This window comes from Pseudophryne corroboree, chromosome 2 (assembly GCF_028390025.1).
Source record: "Pseudophryne corroboree isolate aPseCor3 chromosome 2, aPseCor3.hap2, whole genome shotgun sequence".
NCBI lineage: Eukaryota > Metazoa > Chordata > Amphibia > Anura > Myobatrachidae > Pseudophryne > Pseudophryne corroboree.
The window spans coordinates 503,087,015-503,107,527 of record NC_086445.1 but is presented as its reverse complement, the minus strand read 5'-3'; the positions used below and the strand labels follow the sequence as shown (position 1 = coordinate 503,107,527).

The following is a 20,513-nucleotide window of genomic DNA, read 5'->3' as shown; positions in this document are numbered from 1 at the left end:
CTGCACACCCTATGAACTCGTACTTGCCTACTTTCGAAAAAGAATTTCAGCGAAATTGTGAAAGCAACACCTATCTGCTCGGAACGTGTACTGCTACATCTGAGAGATGTGTCATGAAAATGACTTACTGTACATCCAAATGTAAATGAGCCCCAAAGTTAGTAAGATCTACTTGATGAAGAAGAGACTCTGATATTTTGCAGGATTTGTGTGTATTGTGTTTTACAAGAGGTTCCATGTACTGTAAGTGGCCACAAGAAACCTCATTTAAAATGTAGCCTTAGGGATCAGTAGGGCAGATGTATTAAAGGGGGGTACTCACGGAGCGATCGCTGCTTAAAATCTAAGCAATCTGACTAGATTGCTTAGATTTTAAGCCTGATCGCTCCGTGTGTACCCCATACAGCGATAGCGATGCGCAGCCCCGCGAATCGCTATCGCTGATGCTAGATTGGCCTGCCGTGCAGGCCAATCTAGAGGGTCGCTCATTTCACCCGCTGGATGAAATGAGCGCGCACCCCCCACCCCCGTCTCCCCCCGCACGCTCAGCACACATCGCACTGTGCTGAGCGGTGGGAGAGATGTGTGCTGAGCGGTTCGCTCAGCACACATCTCTCCCGCATCGGCCAGAGAGTACTGGCCTTAAGTTTGAAGAAGTGATAAGGCAGTGATAAGTGGATGGTGACAACGCACCAGCCAATCAGCTCCTGTTATTTTCAAACTCGTAATGATTGGATGGTGCGTTATCACCTTCTACTTATCACTGCTTTATCACTTCTCCTGGCTTAATACATCTGCCCCATTGCGACTTATAACCAATGCAGGAAAAATTACACTGATGATCTCATTTGAATGTATGTATCTCTGATGTTACACCCCCCCAAGAATGTAGCATCTACATAATGGGGGTAAGGTGCAATCAGGGAGATTGCTGGTCTACTCAGGAAGTCAGGGAGATTGCTACTATTTGAGGGAGTCTCCTGTAGAATGCGGGAGGGTAGGCAACTATGTGTGAACTGCAACAAGTTTGTTTGCGGGGCCCAGATCAGTTGCTGAGGGGGACACTGTCTCTTTCGTAGTGCTGCTTAGGGGAACAAATGCAGCCCTTTGCAGTGCATGTTGCCATGCATAGTATTTATTTATTTTCAATTGTGTTTTTGAGGGGGGCCCATGTCCACTCTAGATGACCCTGGTAACAGGTAGAATGTTGGAGAAGGAAAATGGTTATTTAACTAAAGCAGTGGCTTAGAGGGATAACCTTAATACATGAAAGTACGGAGAAAGAGAAAAGTAATGGTATTCAGTGACTGCAAAATGTTAATTTGAACCTGAGCTGAGAGGAGAACTATAAAACGAGATTTATGGTAAGAACTTACAGTTGTTAAATCTCTTTCTGCGAGGTACACTGGGCTCCACAAGGAAATACATCGGGGTGTAGAGTAGGATCTTGTTCCGAGGCACCAACAGGCTCAAAACTTTAGACTGTTCCCAAGATGCACAGCGCTGCCTCCTCTATAACCCCGCCTCCATGCCAGAGAGCTCAGTTTAGTTAACCAGCCCAATGCAGTAGTAGGTACCAGAGACGACAACCGCTCGTAGCCAATTTCACCACACACTCACCACAGGAGAGGGTGTCAGCGACTATGCCAATACCAACCCAAAAAAAGCTAAGCGCCTCAGGGTGGGCGCCTTGTGGAGCCCAGTGTACCTCGCGGAAAGAGATTTAACAACGGTAAGTTCTTACCATAAATCTCGTTTTCTGCTGCGCTGGGCTCCACAAGGAAATACATCAGGGATGTCCCAAAGCAGTTCCTCATGGGAGGGGACGCACTGTAGCGGGCACAAGAACCCGGCGTCCAAAGGAAGCATCCTGGGAAGCGGCGGTATCAATGGCATAGAACCTAATGAACATGTTCCTCGAGGACCACGTAGCCGCCTTACACAATTGTTCAAGGGTCGCACCACGGTGGGCCGCCCAAGAAGGTCCAACCGACCGAGTAGAATGGGCTTTGATGGTAGCAGGAACCGGACGACCGGCCTGTACAAAAGCATGTGCAATCACCATTCTAATCCATCTGGCCAATGACTGCTTAGAAGCAGGCCAGCCACGTTTGTGAAAACCAAACAACACAAAAAGAGAATCGGATTTCCTAAAAGAAGGAAGTTCTCTTCACATAGATACGGAGAGCCCGTACCACATCCAAAGACCACTCTTTGGAAGACAACTCAGGAGAATTAAAGGCTGGAACCACAATCTCCTAGTTAAGGTGGAAAGAAGACACCACCTTGGGTAATAACCTGGGCATGTCCGAAGAACCGCCCGGTCACGGTGAAAAATTATATAGGGGACTTATAGGATAAGGCACCCAAGTCCGAGACCCTTCCAGCTGAAGCAATAGCCAGCAAAGACAACACCTTAAGGGAAAGCCACTTAAGGTCAGCAGAGGTAAGAGGCTCAAACGGAGACTCTTTTGTAAGGCCTCAAGACCACCGACAGATCCCAAGGGGCCACAGGTGGCACATAAGGAGGCTGAATCCTCAGCACACCCTGAGTGAATGTATGGACATCAGGTAGGGTAGCGATCTGTCTCTGAAACCAAACCGACAAGTCCGAGATGTGAACCTTGAGGGAGGCCAGACGCAGGACTAAATCCAGGCCTTGTTGTAGAAAGTTCTGGCTGTACTAAACTTGAAAACGTCATGATTGTGAGAAGCACACCAAGTAAAGTAAGCATTCCAGACCCTATGGTGTATCCGAGCAGAAACCAGCTTACGGCCCTTCAACATAGTTTGAACAACCACCTCAGAAAAAACCTTGGTCATCAGGACACAAGCTTCAAGAGCCATGCCGTCAAAGCCAGACGGGCCAAATCCTGGTAAACACAAAGGCCCTGTACGAGGAGGTCTGGTCAATGTGGAAGTAGAAGGGAACGATCCAACAACAGGCCTTGTAGATCAGAGAACCAATGACGCCTGGGCCACGCTGGAGCGATTAGGAGGTTTCCTCCTTCTCGCTTGAACTTCCGTATTACTCTGGGCAGGAGGGACACCGGAGGGAACACATACGGCAGCCGTAAGTTCCACGGGATTGATAAGGAGCATCCACGAACGCTGCTTGAGGATCCCTTGTCCTTGCTCCGAAGACCGGAACCTTGTGATTGTGTCAAGACGCCATCAGGTCCACATCTGGGAGACCCACTTGTTCACGAGAAGTTGAAACACCTCCGGATGTAGGCTCCATTCTACTGCACGTCCTGACGACTGAGATAGTCCGCCTTCCAGTTCAGAACACCCGGAATGAACACTGCTGATATAGCCGGCAGATGGCGTTCTGCCCACTGAAGAATCCTCAATACTTCCCTCATTGCCATGCGGCTTCGAGTGCCGCCCTGATGATTGATGTACGCCACCGTGGTGGCGTTGTCCGATTGTACTTGAACAGGTCTGTTCTGTATCAGATGCTGGGCCATTGTCAATGCATTGAACACTGCCCGCAGTTCCAGAATGTTTATCGGGACTAGAGACTCCTCCTCGGTCCACCGACCCTGGAGAGAGTGTTGTTCCAACACCGCGCCCCAACCTCGCAGACTGGCATCCGTCGTCAGCAGGACCCAGTTGGATATCCAGAAGGGACGGCCCCTGCCCAATCGTTGGTCCTGAAGCCACCAAGCTCAGTGACAGACGGACCTCCGGAGATAGGGAGATCATGTAAGATCTTAACCGGTGAGGCAGACTGTCTCACTTGGACAGAATCAACTTCTGCAGAGGGCGAGAATGGAATTGAGCATACGTCACCATGTCGAAAGCCGACACCATGAGACCTAGCACTTGCATTGCCGAATGAATCGACACTTGCGGACGAGACAGGAAGCATCGAATCCTGTCCCGAAGCTTCAGGACTTTCTCCTGAGACAGGAACAACCGCTGGTTGTGGGTGTCCAATAACGCTCCCAGGTGTACCATGCTCCGAGCCAGAACCAGGGAGGATTTCTTCCAGTTGATCAGCCATCCGTGGGCTTCCATGCACTGGATTGTAAAATCGAGATGACACAGGAGAAGTGCTGGGGAACTCGCCAGGATTAACAAATCGTCTAGGTATGGTAGTATCCTGACCCCTTGACGGTGTACCGTGGCCGTCATGACCGCCATAACCTTGGTGAAGACTCACGGAGCCATTGTCAAACCAAAAGGTAACGCCCGAAATTGGTAATGAAGGTTGCCCACTGCAAACCGCAGGTACTGCTGATGAGATACCGCAATAGGAATATGTAGGTATGCATCCTGTATGTCCAGGGAGACCATACAGTCCCCAGGCTCCATGGCCAGAACAATAGAGCGCAGCGTTTCCATACGGAACTTGGAAATTCGCACATGCTTGTTCAAGGACTTCAGATTGAGAATGTGCCGCGAGGACCCGTTCGGTTTCGGGACTAGAAACAGCGGTGAATAGAACCCCTTGCCCCTCTGAGCCAGAGGCACCTGCACCACCCCTCCTGTTGATAGGAGGGAATGTACCACCGAGTGCAACGTGTTTGCTTTTGCCGGATCCAGAGGCATATCTGTTAGGCAAAACCGATGAGGGGGGTGATTCTTGAAGGGTATGGCGTAACCTCGAGCAACGACTTCCCTCACCCAGGTATCTGAAGTGGTCTTCAACCATTCCTGGATAAAACCTAGAAGTCGGCCCCCCACCCTGGGATCCGTCATGCGGTGGGCTTATCAGTTATTTAAGCTGGCTGACGGGTGGCCCAAGCGCGCTTTGGTCGGGGCTTAGCAGGTCTGGAAGCACGGCTTGCTTTGGGTACGCCTGACCTTTTGCTTTACCTGGAGTACGAAAGGGCCGAGGGAAAGTACTTTTAGCCTTTTGTGCGGAAGGAGCCGTACTAGGCAGGCAGGCTGTTTTAGCAGTAGCCAGGTCAGCCACAATCTTATCGAGATTTTCTCCAAAGAGAATGTCTCCCTTGAATGGAAGAACCTCCAGGGTTTTTCTGGAATCCAAATCCACCGGCCAGGATCTCAACCAAAGGATTCGTCTGGCCAAAACGGATGCAGTAGCAGCCTTGGCCACGAGCACCCCGGCATCGGAGGCCGCCTCCTTAAGGTACAGAGAAGCCGTGGCAATATACGAGAGACATTGTCGAGCATGCTCAGAAACATCAGAAGGCAGTCCCGCCTCAAGTTCCTGAGCCCACGCCTCAACAGCTTCAGCAGTCCAAGTCGCTGCAATAGTTGGCCTTTGAACAGCCCCAGACAGGGTATAAATCGCTTTTAAACAGCCCTCCATCCGACGATCCGTTGGTTCCTTCAGAGAGGTGACGGTAGTTACGGGCAGGGCAGAGGAAACAACCATACGCGCCACATGAGAATTTACAGGCAGAGGGGTTTCCCAATTTTTACACACCTCCGCAGAGAGAGGATAGCGAGCCAACAGTCTCTTATTCGGTGTAAACTTTGTCCCCGGATTTTCCCAGGATTCCTGACGTATGTCAATCAAGTGTTTAGAGTAGGGTAGAACCTGCTTAATCACCTTCTTACACTTAAACCTATCAGGTTTCTTGGAGACAGTCTCAGGCTCAGAGTCATGAGCCACCTGAAGAATGAGCCGTATCGCCTCAATCAAATCCGGGACATCCACGGACGATTTCCCCTCCCCATCTGAAACATCAGCATCAGCGTCCGAGGGGTCAGTATAAGCACCGTCCTCCTCAGAGCACGTGTCAGTTAAGGATGCGGATCGGGAGGAGGTAATGGCCCTTTTAGAAGACGACTTAGTCTTATGCGGGCGAGAGTGACCCTTAGATTTGGACATGGATCGGTTCAAATGCTGTAACTGCGGGGACCATAATCTGTGATAGCGGCACAGGTGGTCCCACAGGGGGCATTAATTTAGTTACAAGCGTGTTTAACAATGTGGAAAATGTTGCCCAAGGTGGATCTTGAGTGGCCCCGAGTGCTACTGACTCACTGGGGGGCAGGGAAGCCCCTGAACCTGAACTCTCAGCTGCTAAATTATCCTCCATGCCGTCAGTGGCCTCACTACCACGCAGTGTGGGAGAGGCCCCAACGTCGTTGCCACGTGAAGCAGACATAACAATGCGCACAGTAATGGGCAACCCGGTACAAAAAGATATTTATAAATTTTGTAGCAGCACTATACCTAATAAGAACGCTCAGAGAAACAGCCGAAGCTGGCACAGACAGAGTGTTCAATAGGAATAGAACATATGGTGACTATAATTCACAAGTAAAAATACCCCAGTAGCATATCTTGTGAAACAAACCTATATTATCAGAAAAAACCTGAAACACTTGGCCCCCACAGGTATAGTAATATAGGAATAGCACGCTGAGTGAAATACCCTGCAATAAGGCAACCACACAGCAGCTACATGCGCACACACACACGTATATAGTCACAAACGTACCATGCAGAAATTAAGTACCATAAACTGCACTGGACTAGCAATACAAAGTAATACTCATTATGGCTATATGTGATAATAATAGATATAACAAACGCAGTAGGCACTGGATGTATATCACAGGGTGTTTGTACCACACAACCCTGACAGTATGCACTCTTTCTTAACTAGAACAGTTGAAATGACAGGTAGAATACTCAAGTGTCCTGTAGAAAGCACAGCACTGGCAGTCAGGCGGTTCCACAGAGGAGGATTTGCCCCAGCAGTCCTAGAAACAGCTCAGCTCCACCTGTAATGGCCGCTGATCAGGAGTGAGGGAGAGAGATATGCAGCTCCAGGGCGGGAACATTACAGAAATGGCGCCCTGATGCTGGGGGGAGGGGCCTCAGGTCCGGCCTACTCCCCCTGCTGGCATCCCCACCGGGGGTGCGGGCAGTGATAAGAAGCGGGGGGTAATGTACAAAAGTCCCCCCTGACCTGTGCCCGTTAAAACACCCTGGTGGCTAGTGGAACAGCAGCCCAGTAATCTGTGCTTGCGCAGCCCGCCTCCTACGGCCGTACGGGACCGCGGTGTTCACCGTGGCCACAGAAGCCCCTTACCTCCCCTTGACAGCGGCCCCGCGATCCGGGAGACGGCGGCGTGTGTGTGACTCACAGAGGAAGAAAAGCCGGCGCCTCCGCTGTAGTGACCCGGATATCGCGGTGCGGGAGTATACAGCGTCCGCTGGGGGTAATGGAGCTGCTGCAGAGACATCTTCAGACGCAGCCTGCTGCAGCCCTGGTATAGTCCTCTTCTTTTTTGTTGAAGCTAAAGCTAAGAATTAGGCTGCCTGAGGCAGCCCCCTGTTAAGTGACCTGCTACTGCAGGCACCAACTACAAACTGAGCTCTCTGGCATGGAGGCGGGGTTATAGAGGAGGCGGCGCTGTGCATCTTGGGAACAGTCTAAAGCTTTGAGCCTGTTGGTGCGTTGGATCAAGATCCTACCCTACACCCCGATGTGTTTCCTTGTGGAGCCCAGTGTACCCCACAGCAGAAAGATTAACTTGCAGGAGTTGCACTAACATTAGCCGAACCTTGGCAGCAGTGTAGTGCGCCAAATGGTAATGTTAATGCCCCCACATTGCCTACACATGGAGGAGGCTCCTTACTTATATTTCCACAATGCTGCCAGACTGAAGGGTGTACAAGATGTACTGTAGCCCTCAGCAAACTGTAAATGTGCTACCATCTACAATTTGGGGCCTATTTCAAGATGTGAGTGTCAACACTCCTTATGATGACCCTGCCAGCATGTATTTAAGTTATATATCCTTCTATTATATTATACAGTATGGATACCCATCTGTGCAGTTCAATAGCTGATGTGTTCATTTAAGCATGAATGTATTTTGTCCTTGCATATTTATTACATTTCCAAAAGCATAAACAAGCGGTAGAGACGGACTTAAAAGCTTGATATTCCCAACTGTAAAGCACAATGGAATATGAAAGTAAATGTTAACAAATAAATTGTTCATATTGCCTTATTGTTATTACATGGTACAAGAACAGCAGGAATTGCTTGGTACATTTCAATTAGCACTTTGTTTTGCTATAGATAGTGGAGGAAAGGTGACCCCTGCTGGCAGTAGATATTAAAGCATTTTTTGAAACAAAAAAATTGTAAAATTTCATAGCAGTGTTAGCACCAAAGCTCTTGTGCGAAATCACAGCCACACACCTCTCCAAAGCCGACATTGCAAACATTAGCCACTTAACTGACAATTTTTCTCTTCAAAACCGTCCATACAATTTTGTTTTAGATTTTTTATTATGTAATATACTGTAGTTTATAATAGTTTTTTTTTTTTTAAGTACTTAAATATTATATTATGAACATCTGCAGAAGGGATCTCCTCATCAAAATCTTTAGGACACAATGGGGAGGCGCGGTCGCATATGATCTGACCATGCCAGTTAAGTGGTTAGGAACAGAGCTGCAATACTGGTCAGTGAAAATCAACAAATTGTTGAATCTAATTAAAAGGCCAGGATATGAATAACACTGAAATAATACAATTATTTTATCAAATACAAAATTGTGCATGGTCTTTTTAAGGGTATGTTCTTGAATGCAACAGTCACATGGAGAAAATAGTATAAATCCATTCCTACAAACCGGTAACTACTAATTTTGCATACTTACTTGTCACAAAAAACTTCTTTGTAAACGTGCAGCTATCAAAAGCAGCAATTTTTTCTTGTAGCACTACCACAAGGACCCTGTAAGACAATGACATTAGTATATAAAAAACCAGGACAACAATTCTTGCATTGGAAAACAATAATGACAACAAAAGTGGCATATAGCCAAGGAAGTAGTCTTAGGGGGGTATTCAATTGCTGTCGGGAAGACGACAGCTTCCGACTTTTTAAGGTCTGAAGGTGTTCCGACTTATTCAATGCGCCCTCCGTTTTTTCCGACAAGTCAGGAATTCAGACTTATCGGAAAACACGTGGATCGGCAGATTAGCCGCAGATCCACGTGTTTTGTCGGAAACTAGGCCAAATCTAACAGGTTTTAGCTCAGTTTCCGACAATGTCAATCCGACTTTTGAAAAAGTCAGATTGGCATTGTCATGAGCGGCCAAATCCGACATCAACTGAATACACCCCTTAGTGTACATGCATTGCTGTATCCAAGCTGTTGCCGTTTCTGGGTAACAAAACGTGTGACCTAAACAATGTAATATAAGTGGAGGTGTGTACCAATATCTGTTACTGCACATACAGTAATAATTTAATGAGGCCAAATATTGATATGGGAATTAAACTTACTGTGTTAAATTTAATACGAGCTTACTATAATTAATATTACGTTTTACAGAATCATAAGTATTTTTAATTTACTATAAGAGAAATTGTTTTAATGCAATAGAACATAAATTAATATTTGCATATGAGATCAAAACCATTTATAGGTTATAAGACACATTTAAATTTTATAGATCATGTTCCTGCAGTGTTATTGCTTTTTATACTCTGATAATGTATTTTGGGGTTTACATGTGTTTACCCTGCAGTGTAAGCATATAATAAGCAACAGAAAGCAGGTGGACATAGAGGGACTGATTGAGAGGTGGATGCAGAAGCACCTGCAGCTTCGTCTATTGGCGGCTGCCTGTCTGCGACTTTATGCAAATGCAGACACAAAGTCCTTCTCTTACGTACATCGGAATGTGCAAAGACTGACACACCCACTGTCAGGATCTGTACATGCAGTAATACCGACTGGTAAACCCTTAGATGTCACCAGAGGTCACTCCATCGAAACCTTCACCAGCCCTATGGCAGCTGCAGTTTCTCTGTCTGTATATGGTCTCCTATGTGAAGGATTGAGCGTCTCTGTATGCAACCACTTTCACCAACACACTTGTGCTCCATAACACATATTTTTCAAAAAAAGGAAAGAAAAGAATTGGTCTTTGAGCAATTCTTTTCTTTCCTTTTTTTTGAAAAATTTGTATCTATATTGGCAACAAATCTGTTTGTGGCAGCACCCCCAACTCTGATTGGATTGAACGTGATAAAAATCGGGCAACTTAAATAAACCATAAGGAAAATTCTAGTGCAGTAGTTATTTCCCATTTCCCCTTTCCCTGACTATTACTGCTCCATAACACACCCATATAGAGAACCATCACCAACCTCACCCCTGTCATCGCCCAGGACTGGCCACTGTCTTTTCAATACACTTCTTCCTGCGTCCACCTGAAATTACAACTGCAACTTTGTATGGACACAAACAGGACGCATGCGCGGTGCAAGAGCAATAATGTGCTCCACTACGTCCGATATCGGCATTGTGCACACCTGTTTCAGGTCCAAAATGCGAATGGCAAATTTATAAAACATGTGTGGCCAACCTCACAGATGGAAGGCCACAGCGTACCAGAAATGGAGAATGTCACCCTACATCAGATTTAAAACAAACTAAATAATGCTTTTTAAACCGTGAGACATTAGTGGATTGTATTGTACTACAAATTCACAGATATCTATTTAAAGGACGCACAACTCACTAAAATATTCAAACCTTAACATTTGTTTCTATATCTTACTATACTTGTTGATGTTTTACTTAATCGTTCCATAATGGTTCATTTTGTGTAGGAGATTTGCCCATTCTACTCAAGGCAAGTAAAATGTTTTGCATGTTTTTGTCTGTCATTCAAGATAAGTGTTAGGGACAATGCATCACTTTTAAACTGATTTCTAATTCTATATTTGCACATTAGGTGTTCTAACATTTTGGGTAAGGTTTACAGTTCCTGTTTGGAACAATGGAACAATTTGGCAGTTATCACATTTACAAATTTAGATCATGGCAGCTCTGCTAATGTAGGAGAGTAAATGCTGTCCTCATTTTATTATTCTCCTGGGGAGGATTGAACAAGTTCAGTTAATGTGACTGTTCCGGTAGTAACTCCCACGATATAGAGTTTGATGAATCAACCTCTTGGTCTCCATTTCCTTTGTCATTTCCTACTCACTGCAAAGTCATAATGTGGCCACAGGACTCGGCAATAATATAAATGTGTCCTGTCGCATATGCAGAAAATGTATATAGTAATCACTGTGCATTGCTTATCTTAATAAATAAAATAAAAAAGTGTAAATGTCATGTCGTTCAATATATAAGCAACAAGTAAAGTCTTCTTACTTTCCCACAAGAATAAATTACATACTTAATTTACATAGCAATCACCAATGTTAGGGAGCAGTGGGCCTACTTTGCTGTAAATAAAATGAACAAATTGACCCTTAAAACATATTCACATGTCCCTGCTGCAAAAATATAATTGCCTCACAAAATTAGAAATATGACACTTTAAGGGGTATATTCAATTGAAGTCGGATCCATTCCGACATTCATTTGTCGGAATGGATCCGACTTGGGCCATTCAATGTCATTTCAATTCAACTTTTAAAAAAGTCGAATTGAGATGCAGGAGCTAGACGGGGGGAGAGCCGCGGGCAGACTGGGGAGAGCAGCGCTACAGCAGCGGCTATATAGCTGCTGCTGTAGCGCTGCTCTCCAGAGTGTGCCCTGCGGCTCTCCCCCGTGTGTCCCCGCCGCCCCATTTATCTGCATCATGTACCTCCGCTCCCCGTCCCCGCATCACAGCCGCCACTCACGGCAGCGCCCACCCTGCTCCAGCAAGCGAGGTCTCGCTTGCTGGAGCCGGGTGGACGCTGCTGTGTGCGGCGGCTGTGACATCCTCCAGCGCTGCTCTACTCGTCTGCCCGCGGCTGTGCCGCCCCCGACGCTGCTCTCCCCCCATCTCTGGCACTGCCCACCGGGAGGTCTGGCTGCCCACGGCTCACCCGTATCCGGCGCTGCTCTCCCCCGTCTCCAGCACTGCCTGCGGCACTCCCCTGTCTCCCCGCAACTCTCCCCTCTCTACTCCACTAAGATCCCTCCTCTCAGTCCGACATTTTTTTATGTCAGACTGAGATGGTCGGAAACGGGGCCAAATTCTGTTGAATTTGGCCCCGTTTCCCTCAAAAGTACGTGAATCGGTAGCTATACCGCCGATTCACGTACTATTCGACAAGTCGAATTCCCCGACTTGTCGATTAAAAGTGCTGGGATTGAATAGGTCGAATCACGATTCGACCTTAAAAAGTCGAAAACTGCCGTCTTTTCGACAGACGGCAGCTTTCGACCCTAATTGAATATACCCCTAAATCTTCATTGCAGAAGTTGAGACACAGAAACTGCAAAATGCTTGTATTTATCTATTTTGGCCTATTATTGATAAAGAACTGCAGGTGTATTAGCAGGGGCGGATTAAGAGAGGAAAGGGCCCATGTGCAAGATCTGTGTGGGCCCCTCTGGCAGCAGCCGCAGTGCTGTAGATTCTGGCGTCGTGCCAGAGTCTACTGTACATGCCCAAGTCTCTGGGAACATAGCGCCCCAAGCATTGTTCCTGGGACATATCAACTGCTCATGCGCAAATCACTGGGAAAATGGCAACTGCACTATTTTTCCAATGATTTACATCAGCGGCGGGGTTAGTATAATTATATGGGTGCTGGGCAAGTGGCGTGGGGCCCCCTTTGACCCAGAGGTCCGTGTGCACTGCACACCTTGCACCCATTATAGACACACCAATGTGTATAAGAGTAAACACAGCCAGATAGTAGAGCTATATACCGGTCACAATAAAAACACTTCTTTACATTCATTTGCAATTTAGTGGTTTTTACCAGGGTTCTTGGTGGTTATGTAAGCGGGCACCGTGCTGAGGGAACAGGGGAGGACCCTTGTCTCCATTTCCCCCGGGCGGGTGGCAGTTTGCGGCGGGGCGAGTTTCCGGGACGGAGGGGCTTGCATCCGTTGGGATTCAAGCCGCTCCAATCACATCGCGAATATTTGAGTTTGGCGCCGGGCGTGAGCCAATCGGGGCTCGCGCCCGGTCAGCCAATAGGAACAGGCCGCGACGAGCCAATCAGGGCTTGTCACGTCAAAGCTCCGCCCCCTCCCAGCGTCATATAACAGATGCTGCGGAGCGGGAGCAATCAGTCGGGCGCCGGAGCCAGAGTAGTGAAGAGCTCCAGAAGAGAAGCAGCCAGTGGCAGAAGAAAACCCGGCGGCGTCGGAAGACGACCCGGCGGCAGAGAGAAGAGGAGGCGGCGGTCAAGGAGGCGGAGCCCAGGATCCAGCGGCGGAGGACTGGCGGAGAGTGCTGCAGTGAGTGGGTAGCAAAAGAGCTAACAAAGCTCCCTACTGCAGCCTCTCCCACCGATCCGGGTAGGCAGCCTTCGGCCATATCTAGGGAGCTCCCCTCCCTAGACCACCGGGTGTTCAGGTATTAGGCCTGTGGGCATAGACAGGCAATAGGCCTGAGCTGCAGATAGGAGTGCGGGCCACCATTTTCGTAAGTAACCTTGGCATTAGGCCAAGGTTACTTCCCCCTCCCCATAGTTAGGCAGGCATTAGGCCTGGATGCAATACAGGCTTAGGCCTGCGGGGATATTAGGGAGACAAGCTTAAAATTGGTAATCTTGGCACTAGGCCAAGAATACAGCACCACTAGGCAGGCAATAGGCCTGAGGGGCAAATACCGGCATTAGGCCGCAGGGAAGCTAGGAAATAGGATTTGGATTGAGGTCTTCGCACTAGGCCAGGACCACCATTGGTTAAGCAGAAGGCACTAGGCCCACAAGTGGGAAAACTTCATAATACAGACTCCTCTTTGGCTGGGTACCCGCAGCGGGTGGGCTGTGCGCCAGCTCGCTCGCGGCCATTTGCAAGTTGGTTGTGAAGGGCCGGTTGGCTCTCATATTCTGTACGTAGTTTTAGTGTCGGGAAGGCTGTGGAGGGACGGACCCGCCTCACACGGCCTACCCCGTGACTCTGGAGTGGGCGGCGGCCCCCATAGGGTGTTAGATTGCGCAGTCATTCGTCCACTGGCGCGAAGCGGTTGAATCTTCCACCAAACCGGACTAAAGAGGTAACTCGCACTTTGTTTTATCGTCACTTTGTTGCCTTGTATGTGCTTGCACTGCTTGCTGGAATTAGGTGTAGTAGCTAACCAAGTTGTATTGTTTAGAGTTTATAGTAAATAGGCCCAGTTTCGTTTTTAGCCTATTTATTAGTTTGTAGGGAGGCTGCTGTCATTCTCTTTCCAGGAGCGGAGACCCGCAACAGGCAAGCTGACAAGAGTGCCGGTGTGAGTATACTCCCCTGTGTGTCTGTGTCCTGGTCCGTGTTGAGAGCCGGTTCGCGAGACCCCGCTAGGCCTAGTGGGGCTTGCTTTCACCTTGTGTGCAAGTGCCAAATAGGTGACGTTTGGGTGGCTGAGGCCTTAGGGCCAGTGATGACATTCACCTAACCTGCGAAAGTCGTGGCCACCCCCGTGTGTCCTCTTCCCCATCGCGGAAAGAGTTGACACACAGTGACTAGTGTTTCTCTTCCCCTAGCCGGCGGGCCCTCCAGGCTGAGTCCCCGTCTTGAGATTCAAGAGGAAGGATTTCCCCAGAAGAAGAGAACGCGCGGTCGGGAACTGAGGAAAACAACTTGTGGCAAGGAGCGCAGTACACCTGCATGGCAGCAGGCACTACACTGCATCGCCACTCTTAGTTATATTTAAAATTATGGTTGATATGTAGAAAATTACAATTCTCTAAATCAGTGGCTCATAACATTTTAAAAGTACTTGTACCCTTCCAGTTTTTAGAATTCGCTCTTGCACCTCTTGTCAGTTATTATTATAATACATTGTTCCTTTCTAGCAGAGGCAGACATCTTGTATATGAGTAAAATGTAAAAGAGTAAAATGTAACGCGACTAACAAAATACTTTTTATGAGTGGTTGAATGTCTGTGCAGTCAACCACTTTCACGGACATGCCTGCGGCACTCCCATAACACGCCCATTAGACTCTAAGCATTCACTAAGCCACCTCCCTGTCACTGCCCAGGATCACGCACTACATTATCAACACATTTCTGAGACCATGCATCTGAATCTCAGCTCTGTCTCTGTGTGCACACTATCTGGACGCGTGCTTAGTGCGACAGATGCATGCTCAGAAGAAAAACCATCGATAGAGTGTATACATCTCGATGTTAGGTAGGAGATCACTAACTCCATCCAACTTCAGGTAGGCTGAGCCCAGTGGTGATAATGCACTTTTAAATTTCTGTTACTGTAAATGGATTTAAGAATGTGCCGATTTTAGTGTTCTAAGTAGAATGCCTTCTTCTTTCTGAATATGGATTCCCAGGCAGCAGATCACTTCTTCTTAGTTCTAAAGTGGATTTCATCATCTAGCTGCACTGACTAATCTTAATACAACAAAGTGTGGGTTGATGAGTTCCTGGGCGTTAGATGGTGAAGAGACTAATTTCATCATCATCACCAGCTTTAACCCTGAGGCGTCTTTTGGATGGCCAGTTATTGCATCTTCCTCCCACGACTCTGTAAGAATGCAGCCACTGGATTTCATCCTTTAACTGCACTGAACAATACTGATGTCTATAAATCTCTTCTTTTAGCTAGCTTCTTTATAGCTTCAGAGTTCCTATATCCTAGATGTCAGTGACACAAATGAATGCAGTTCATACAGTATATCAGTTTTACACAGCAGTAGTAACACTTTTTACTTCAGCTGGCAAAATTCCTAAGTGTATTTTTCATTTCACAATACTGTAATTTGTTTTTTTTGTAATTATGCAGCAGTTACTTTTGTACTGTATGTTTCAACATTGTCCTGCTTAGTACGTTTCAAGACTAGGTACATATAGTACATTATTTAGTGATCTTTCTGGAGAGTGTAGTTGAGACTTGGTATTTAAAGTAATCTAAACTGAATCCTTCTGAGGTCAAATACCGTCCATAAACGTTCTACACCTTACCCTGGTTACGGTGACAATAAAAATTAGTATCATAAGTTATATGACATATATAGCTTGGCTGCGCTGTCAGTCGATAAGCGGACATTTTTTATCCAGAGCGGCTGTGTGACGTCACGCAGCCGGCCCGAAAACTGTCCCAGCCCGCCCCCGTTTTCCTGGCGCCGCTTCTCGCAACGGTCGCATCTGTCACTCCCATTGCGGCTGCATCCTTCAGGGATGTCGCCACAATGTGTAAGGTCGCGCACGCACACAACGGCCTGTGCGTGTGCGCAGACCACATGGATGCAGCCACTGTGAGTCCGTGTGGCTGTGTCCAGGTCTGAATCTGGCCCATATATAGCACCATAACATTATATGCAAACATGGCACACCTACCTGGTAAGCATAGTAGGTTTGAACCTCTTCGCCAAATTGTTGGTTCCAAGCAAAAACAGGTTTTCAGGTATTCGATACACACATAGTATTGTAACACTTTTAGCAAGAACTACCAGGGAGTTGACCACACAAATAGCCTTCTGAAAAACCCTACCCTGAAGGAGCTACAGTACAGCTGCATTGTTCTTTCAGCTGCTGAGACCACTCATTTCACTCTATTTGCAAGGTAGGGACTGATCATGGTATTTTCCCACATTTGGTTGGAGGTCAAGGTAATAAAGAAGATTAAAAGATCCAATTCACCCACACAATCTCAGACCAGCTTGACAGGAGCCATAATGCCTAACCAGCACTGTCCTAAAGATAAGACTCCTGTTAGTGGGGAAAAGCCAGGGACAAATACTTGCTAATTGGAAGGGCTGTCACCTAGCCTCCCCCGTACCTCACAAATAAAGAGGCTCCATTTTATGTTTGGCTCCTGACCAATGTACCTGAACGTGGTGTAAAACATCTGGTAATGACTTTATTTAACAAGGATCATAATCACCTTAAAATCTAGGAATCTAGAGTTCTAACCCAATTTAACCCTTTACATATAAGCACAATTTACTTAATTGAATAATTTTTCCAGAATTTATCAATAAGACACTTTTGGCCTTGGGATGCCATGAAAACATGCTGATAATTTATGACGCTGTGATTCAAAAATTGGGAATTACTATTTTAAGCAATATCTGTTTAACTGGTGAAGGGCTAAATACAGGATGTGTTCTCATTCATCCAGCTTTAATACGCCATGCAGCACGAGATGCCTGGCGTGAGTGATTCGGATTCAGAGACTCCGTTGCACACAGATATACAAGTGTCATATCAAATTAATCAGCACAGTCTCCTCGTTGCATCGTGTTGCAACTTAGTCGGATTTTCACAAAAATTAAACAAAAAAGTCCACAGACGCTAGAAGATTCTCAGGCATCTGACCTGACAAAGGGGTCTGTTTGGCGTGAGTGCAGCAAAAATGTATGAGGACACATCTGTAGAAGGACAACAATATGCACGATTGTTGGTACTAATAATTAATGACTATTAGTGTGGAAACAAATTAATATAGACACTCTTGACTTAAAAAGATTAGTTGTGCGGAGCCGAGTTGGGCATACAGGCTTTATCGAGCATTGGCAAACATTTATTCTGAGTCTTTGAGATTTTGTTTAGATGAAAACAAAAATCCACATCAAGACAATATGAGGTTTCTTTCCCCACTTTGCTCTAATTATCAAATTTCATGCTCTTGAGTTACATGTTTACAGTACTGTACAAACAGAACTCGGAAACATGACATAAATGAAAAAACATATTTTCTCCTGTTGACCAATATTTTAGAAAATCAAAGTCACATTTCTGCTTGACAAAAAACAGAAACAAGGCAAGAAACTCATACTAAAGAAAATCAACAGCTTTATTTAATCTAGGCTTGGAAAAACTGTCAATATGACAGTCTCAATCAGTCTCTAATAATTTGATATCATATTCATTTATACATTTTACATAGAACACAATGTCCAAAACTGAGAGTGATACAAAATGGATAACTATTGTTTTGGGAGTTAGAGGTTTAATTGTTACATGTCAGTTTCTGACTACATACTGTGTGACAAACAGTGTACTTTGCCACGTTATGATGTCTACAACAGGGCTTACTCCCTCAGACAAGGGGCAGACAGGGTAATGAATCCTGCTGTTTCCTACAGGAAAGGTTTTACACACAGCTGCACCTCCTTGATGTGATTGCTCTGTAGTGTGTTTAGGGATAAGAGGATTGTGGGATCCAGTGGGCGGGTGACCGGTCGGGCTCCCGGCGACCAGCATACCGGCACCGGAATCCCGACCACTGGCATACCGACAGCTGGGCGAGCGCACATGAGCCCCTTGCGGGCACGGTGGCACGACTATCTATTCTCCCTCCAGGGGGGTCGTGGACCCCAAAGAGGGAGAAGAACTGTTGGTACGACGGCGGTCGGGATTCCGGCGCCGGTATTCTGGTCGCCGGAAGCCCGACCGCCGGCAAAGTGAAGACCACCCCTGCCAGATAACACTCACTGCATCAGCCAAACCCAATACAGTCTTCTGCGACACCGGAAGGGCTGTTCCAATATAAGGTTTTGTCAATTGGGCTGCATGAGGTAACAGTCACATTCCAGTGGGCAATGGATAAACTGCCAAGAATATGCTACAGCATACCTTGATAACAGTCATCAATAGTCATGAATGGGAATCCCATCTTCCTAAGGTTGAGGCTGTTGGAAATCTTTGAGATGCCATGGCCTTAAGGCAAACCCGGCCAGATATCCGATGACAGAGGCCAAGTGCCAAGGCTATGTGGTCGGCCGGGTAAACGCAAAACCCCAGGTGTGTAAGGCTGAATCTGTGAGGGACTGGCTTAAGCCAAAAAGGAAGTCCCAATTGTAAACTGTTCTGGGTATAGTTGATTACTATTGACTGTTTATTCAAAACTTTGCTTCTCAGGCCACTCCATTGACAGACGTCCTACAAGTAATAAACCGGACAGGTTACATTTGTCTAAATGCTCGGAGACCGCATGGAGGAATTTGAAAGACGCATTATGATGGGCACTGTTGCTGCAGACACCTTATTTCAGAGAAAGGTTTGTTTTGCAAACAGATGCCTCTAGGACTGGTCTGAGGGCAATATTGTCACAAAGGGTGAAGGATGAGAAGAGACAAACTCTTTTCCTCAGTCGTAACTACTCCTCCTGAGAGAGAAAAAGTATGCTACAGTGGAGCAGGAAAGTCTGGTCATTATGTGAGCAGTGGAGGCCCTCCAGTGCTACCTACTTGGTAGGGAAATCACTCTGGTCACTAACCATTCCCCACTACAGTGGATGCATACGAATAAGGAGGTAGATACTAGGGTCATGCTTTGGTTCCTGACAATGCAACCTTTAAATTGCGTAGTGGAATATAGACCCTCATTCCGAGTTGTTAGCAGCATTGTAAACGCTAGGCCGCCGCCCTCTGGGAGTGTATCTTAGCTTAGCAGAATAGCGAACGAAAGATTAGCAGAACTGCTACTATATAATTCCTTGCAGTTTCTGAGTAGCTCCAGACCTACTCCTAGATTGCGATCAGCTCGGTCCTTTTAGTTCCTGGTTTGATGTCACAAATACGCCCTGCGATCAGGCCAGCCACTCCCCCATTTCTCCAGACACTCCCGCGTTTTTCCCTGACACGCCTGCGTTTTTTACCACACTCCCAGAAAATGCTCAGTTACCACCCAGAAACGCCCCTTTCCTGTCAATCACTCACCGATGAGCAGTGCGACTGAAAAGCGCCGCACGAACAACAGCAAAACTGCTAAGTTTTTGGTTAAATAACTAAGCGCATGCGCGCTGCGTACCATGCGCATTTAGCAACAAATCGCAGCATAGCGAAAATCGGCAACGAGCGAACAACTCGGAATGACCACCATAGGCCTGGTGCTCGCCATAATAATGCAGATGCCCTGTCCAGGAAGTTTGCTTTTCCCAGGGCTGCTGGTTCGCCAAAGTTGGCGAAGCTACGAGAAGGGAAGTTAGGAAAAGGGAAATCTTTTCCAGGTGAAGAGTCCACTTTGACAAGTATGGCAAAGCTAAGGGGAAGAGTATGTGGCAAAGCAAAGAGGGCACGTTATGATGTCCAGAACAGGACTCACTCCCCAGGACAAGGGACAGACAAAGTTAAGAATCCTGCTGTTTCCTACAAGAAAGGTTTTACAAACAGCTGCAGTATCTGGGTATGATTGCTTTAGTGTGTGGGAAAGGATAAAAGAATTGTGGGAACTAGCGGGCAGGGCTTATGGCGCAGAGTAGCAGCCGGATGATAGCGAGGACTGGACAGGAAGTCAATCTCATGTAAACAAATGTGCTATTAAAACATTTGTGATGAAGAATTAATCATTTGGAAACCGGTTCTTACCATACAAAGCCATTTTTTTTTGTCAAACTTGCTGATTTTCTGTTGAATTTGCATTTATTCACACACAAAGAGCATACGCACATGCGGGTGGAGGGGGGCTGTCTGTGTACCTGGAGAGCCCCCCCGTCCGCCAAACAATCTTTGCAGCTGACTGATAATTTTTTTAGACGGAGGATTTCAGGCTGTGTCTGTAATGTAGCAGCCTCCTTATAATACCTCAGTTAGGACCCCCGGCACCCAGACAGGCAAGTGTGCTGCTCTCCTAGCTCACACATGCTCCTGCATTGGACGCGGCACTTCTCTACCTACTGTATACCCTTCTTCCTCCCAGCGCA

At 46.8% G+C, this 20,513-nt stretch overlaps 1 protein-coding gene across 7 annotated transcripts in view; it reads right to left on the bottom strand.

Annotated features, from left to right (window-relative positions):
- The window catches only part of BCAS3 (BCAS3 microtubule associated cell migration factor), a 2,144,796-nt gene that overhangs the window by 1,761,593 nt on the left and 362,690 nt on the right, over window positions 1-20,513 (bottom strand). For all 7 annotated transcript variants that reach the window (XM_063954016.1, XM_063954015.1, XM_063954017.1 and 4 more), the window contains exon 9: window positions 8,610-8,686. In XM_063954016.1, coding sequence (XP_063810086.1) covers window positions 8,610-8,686 — 77 coding nt within the window. The remainder of the gene's footprint in view (window positions 1-8,609; window positions 8,687-20,513) is intronic.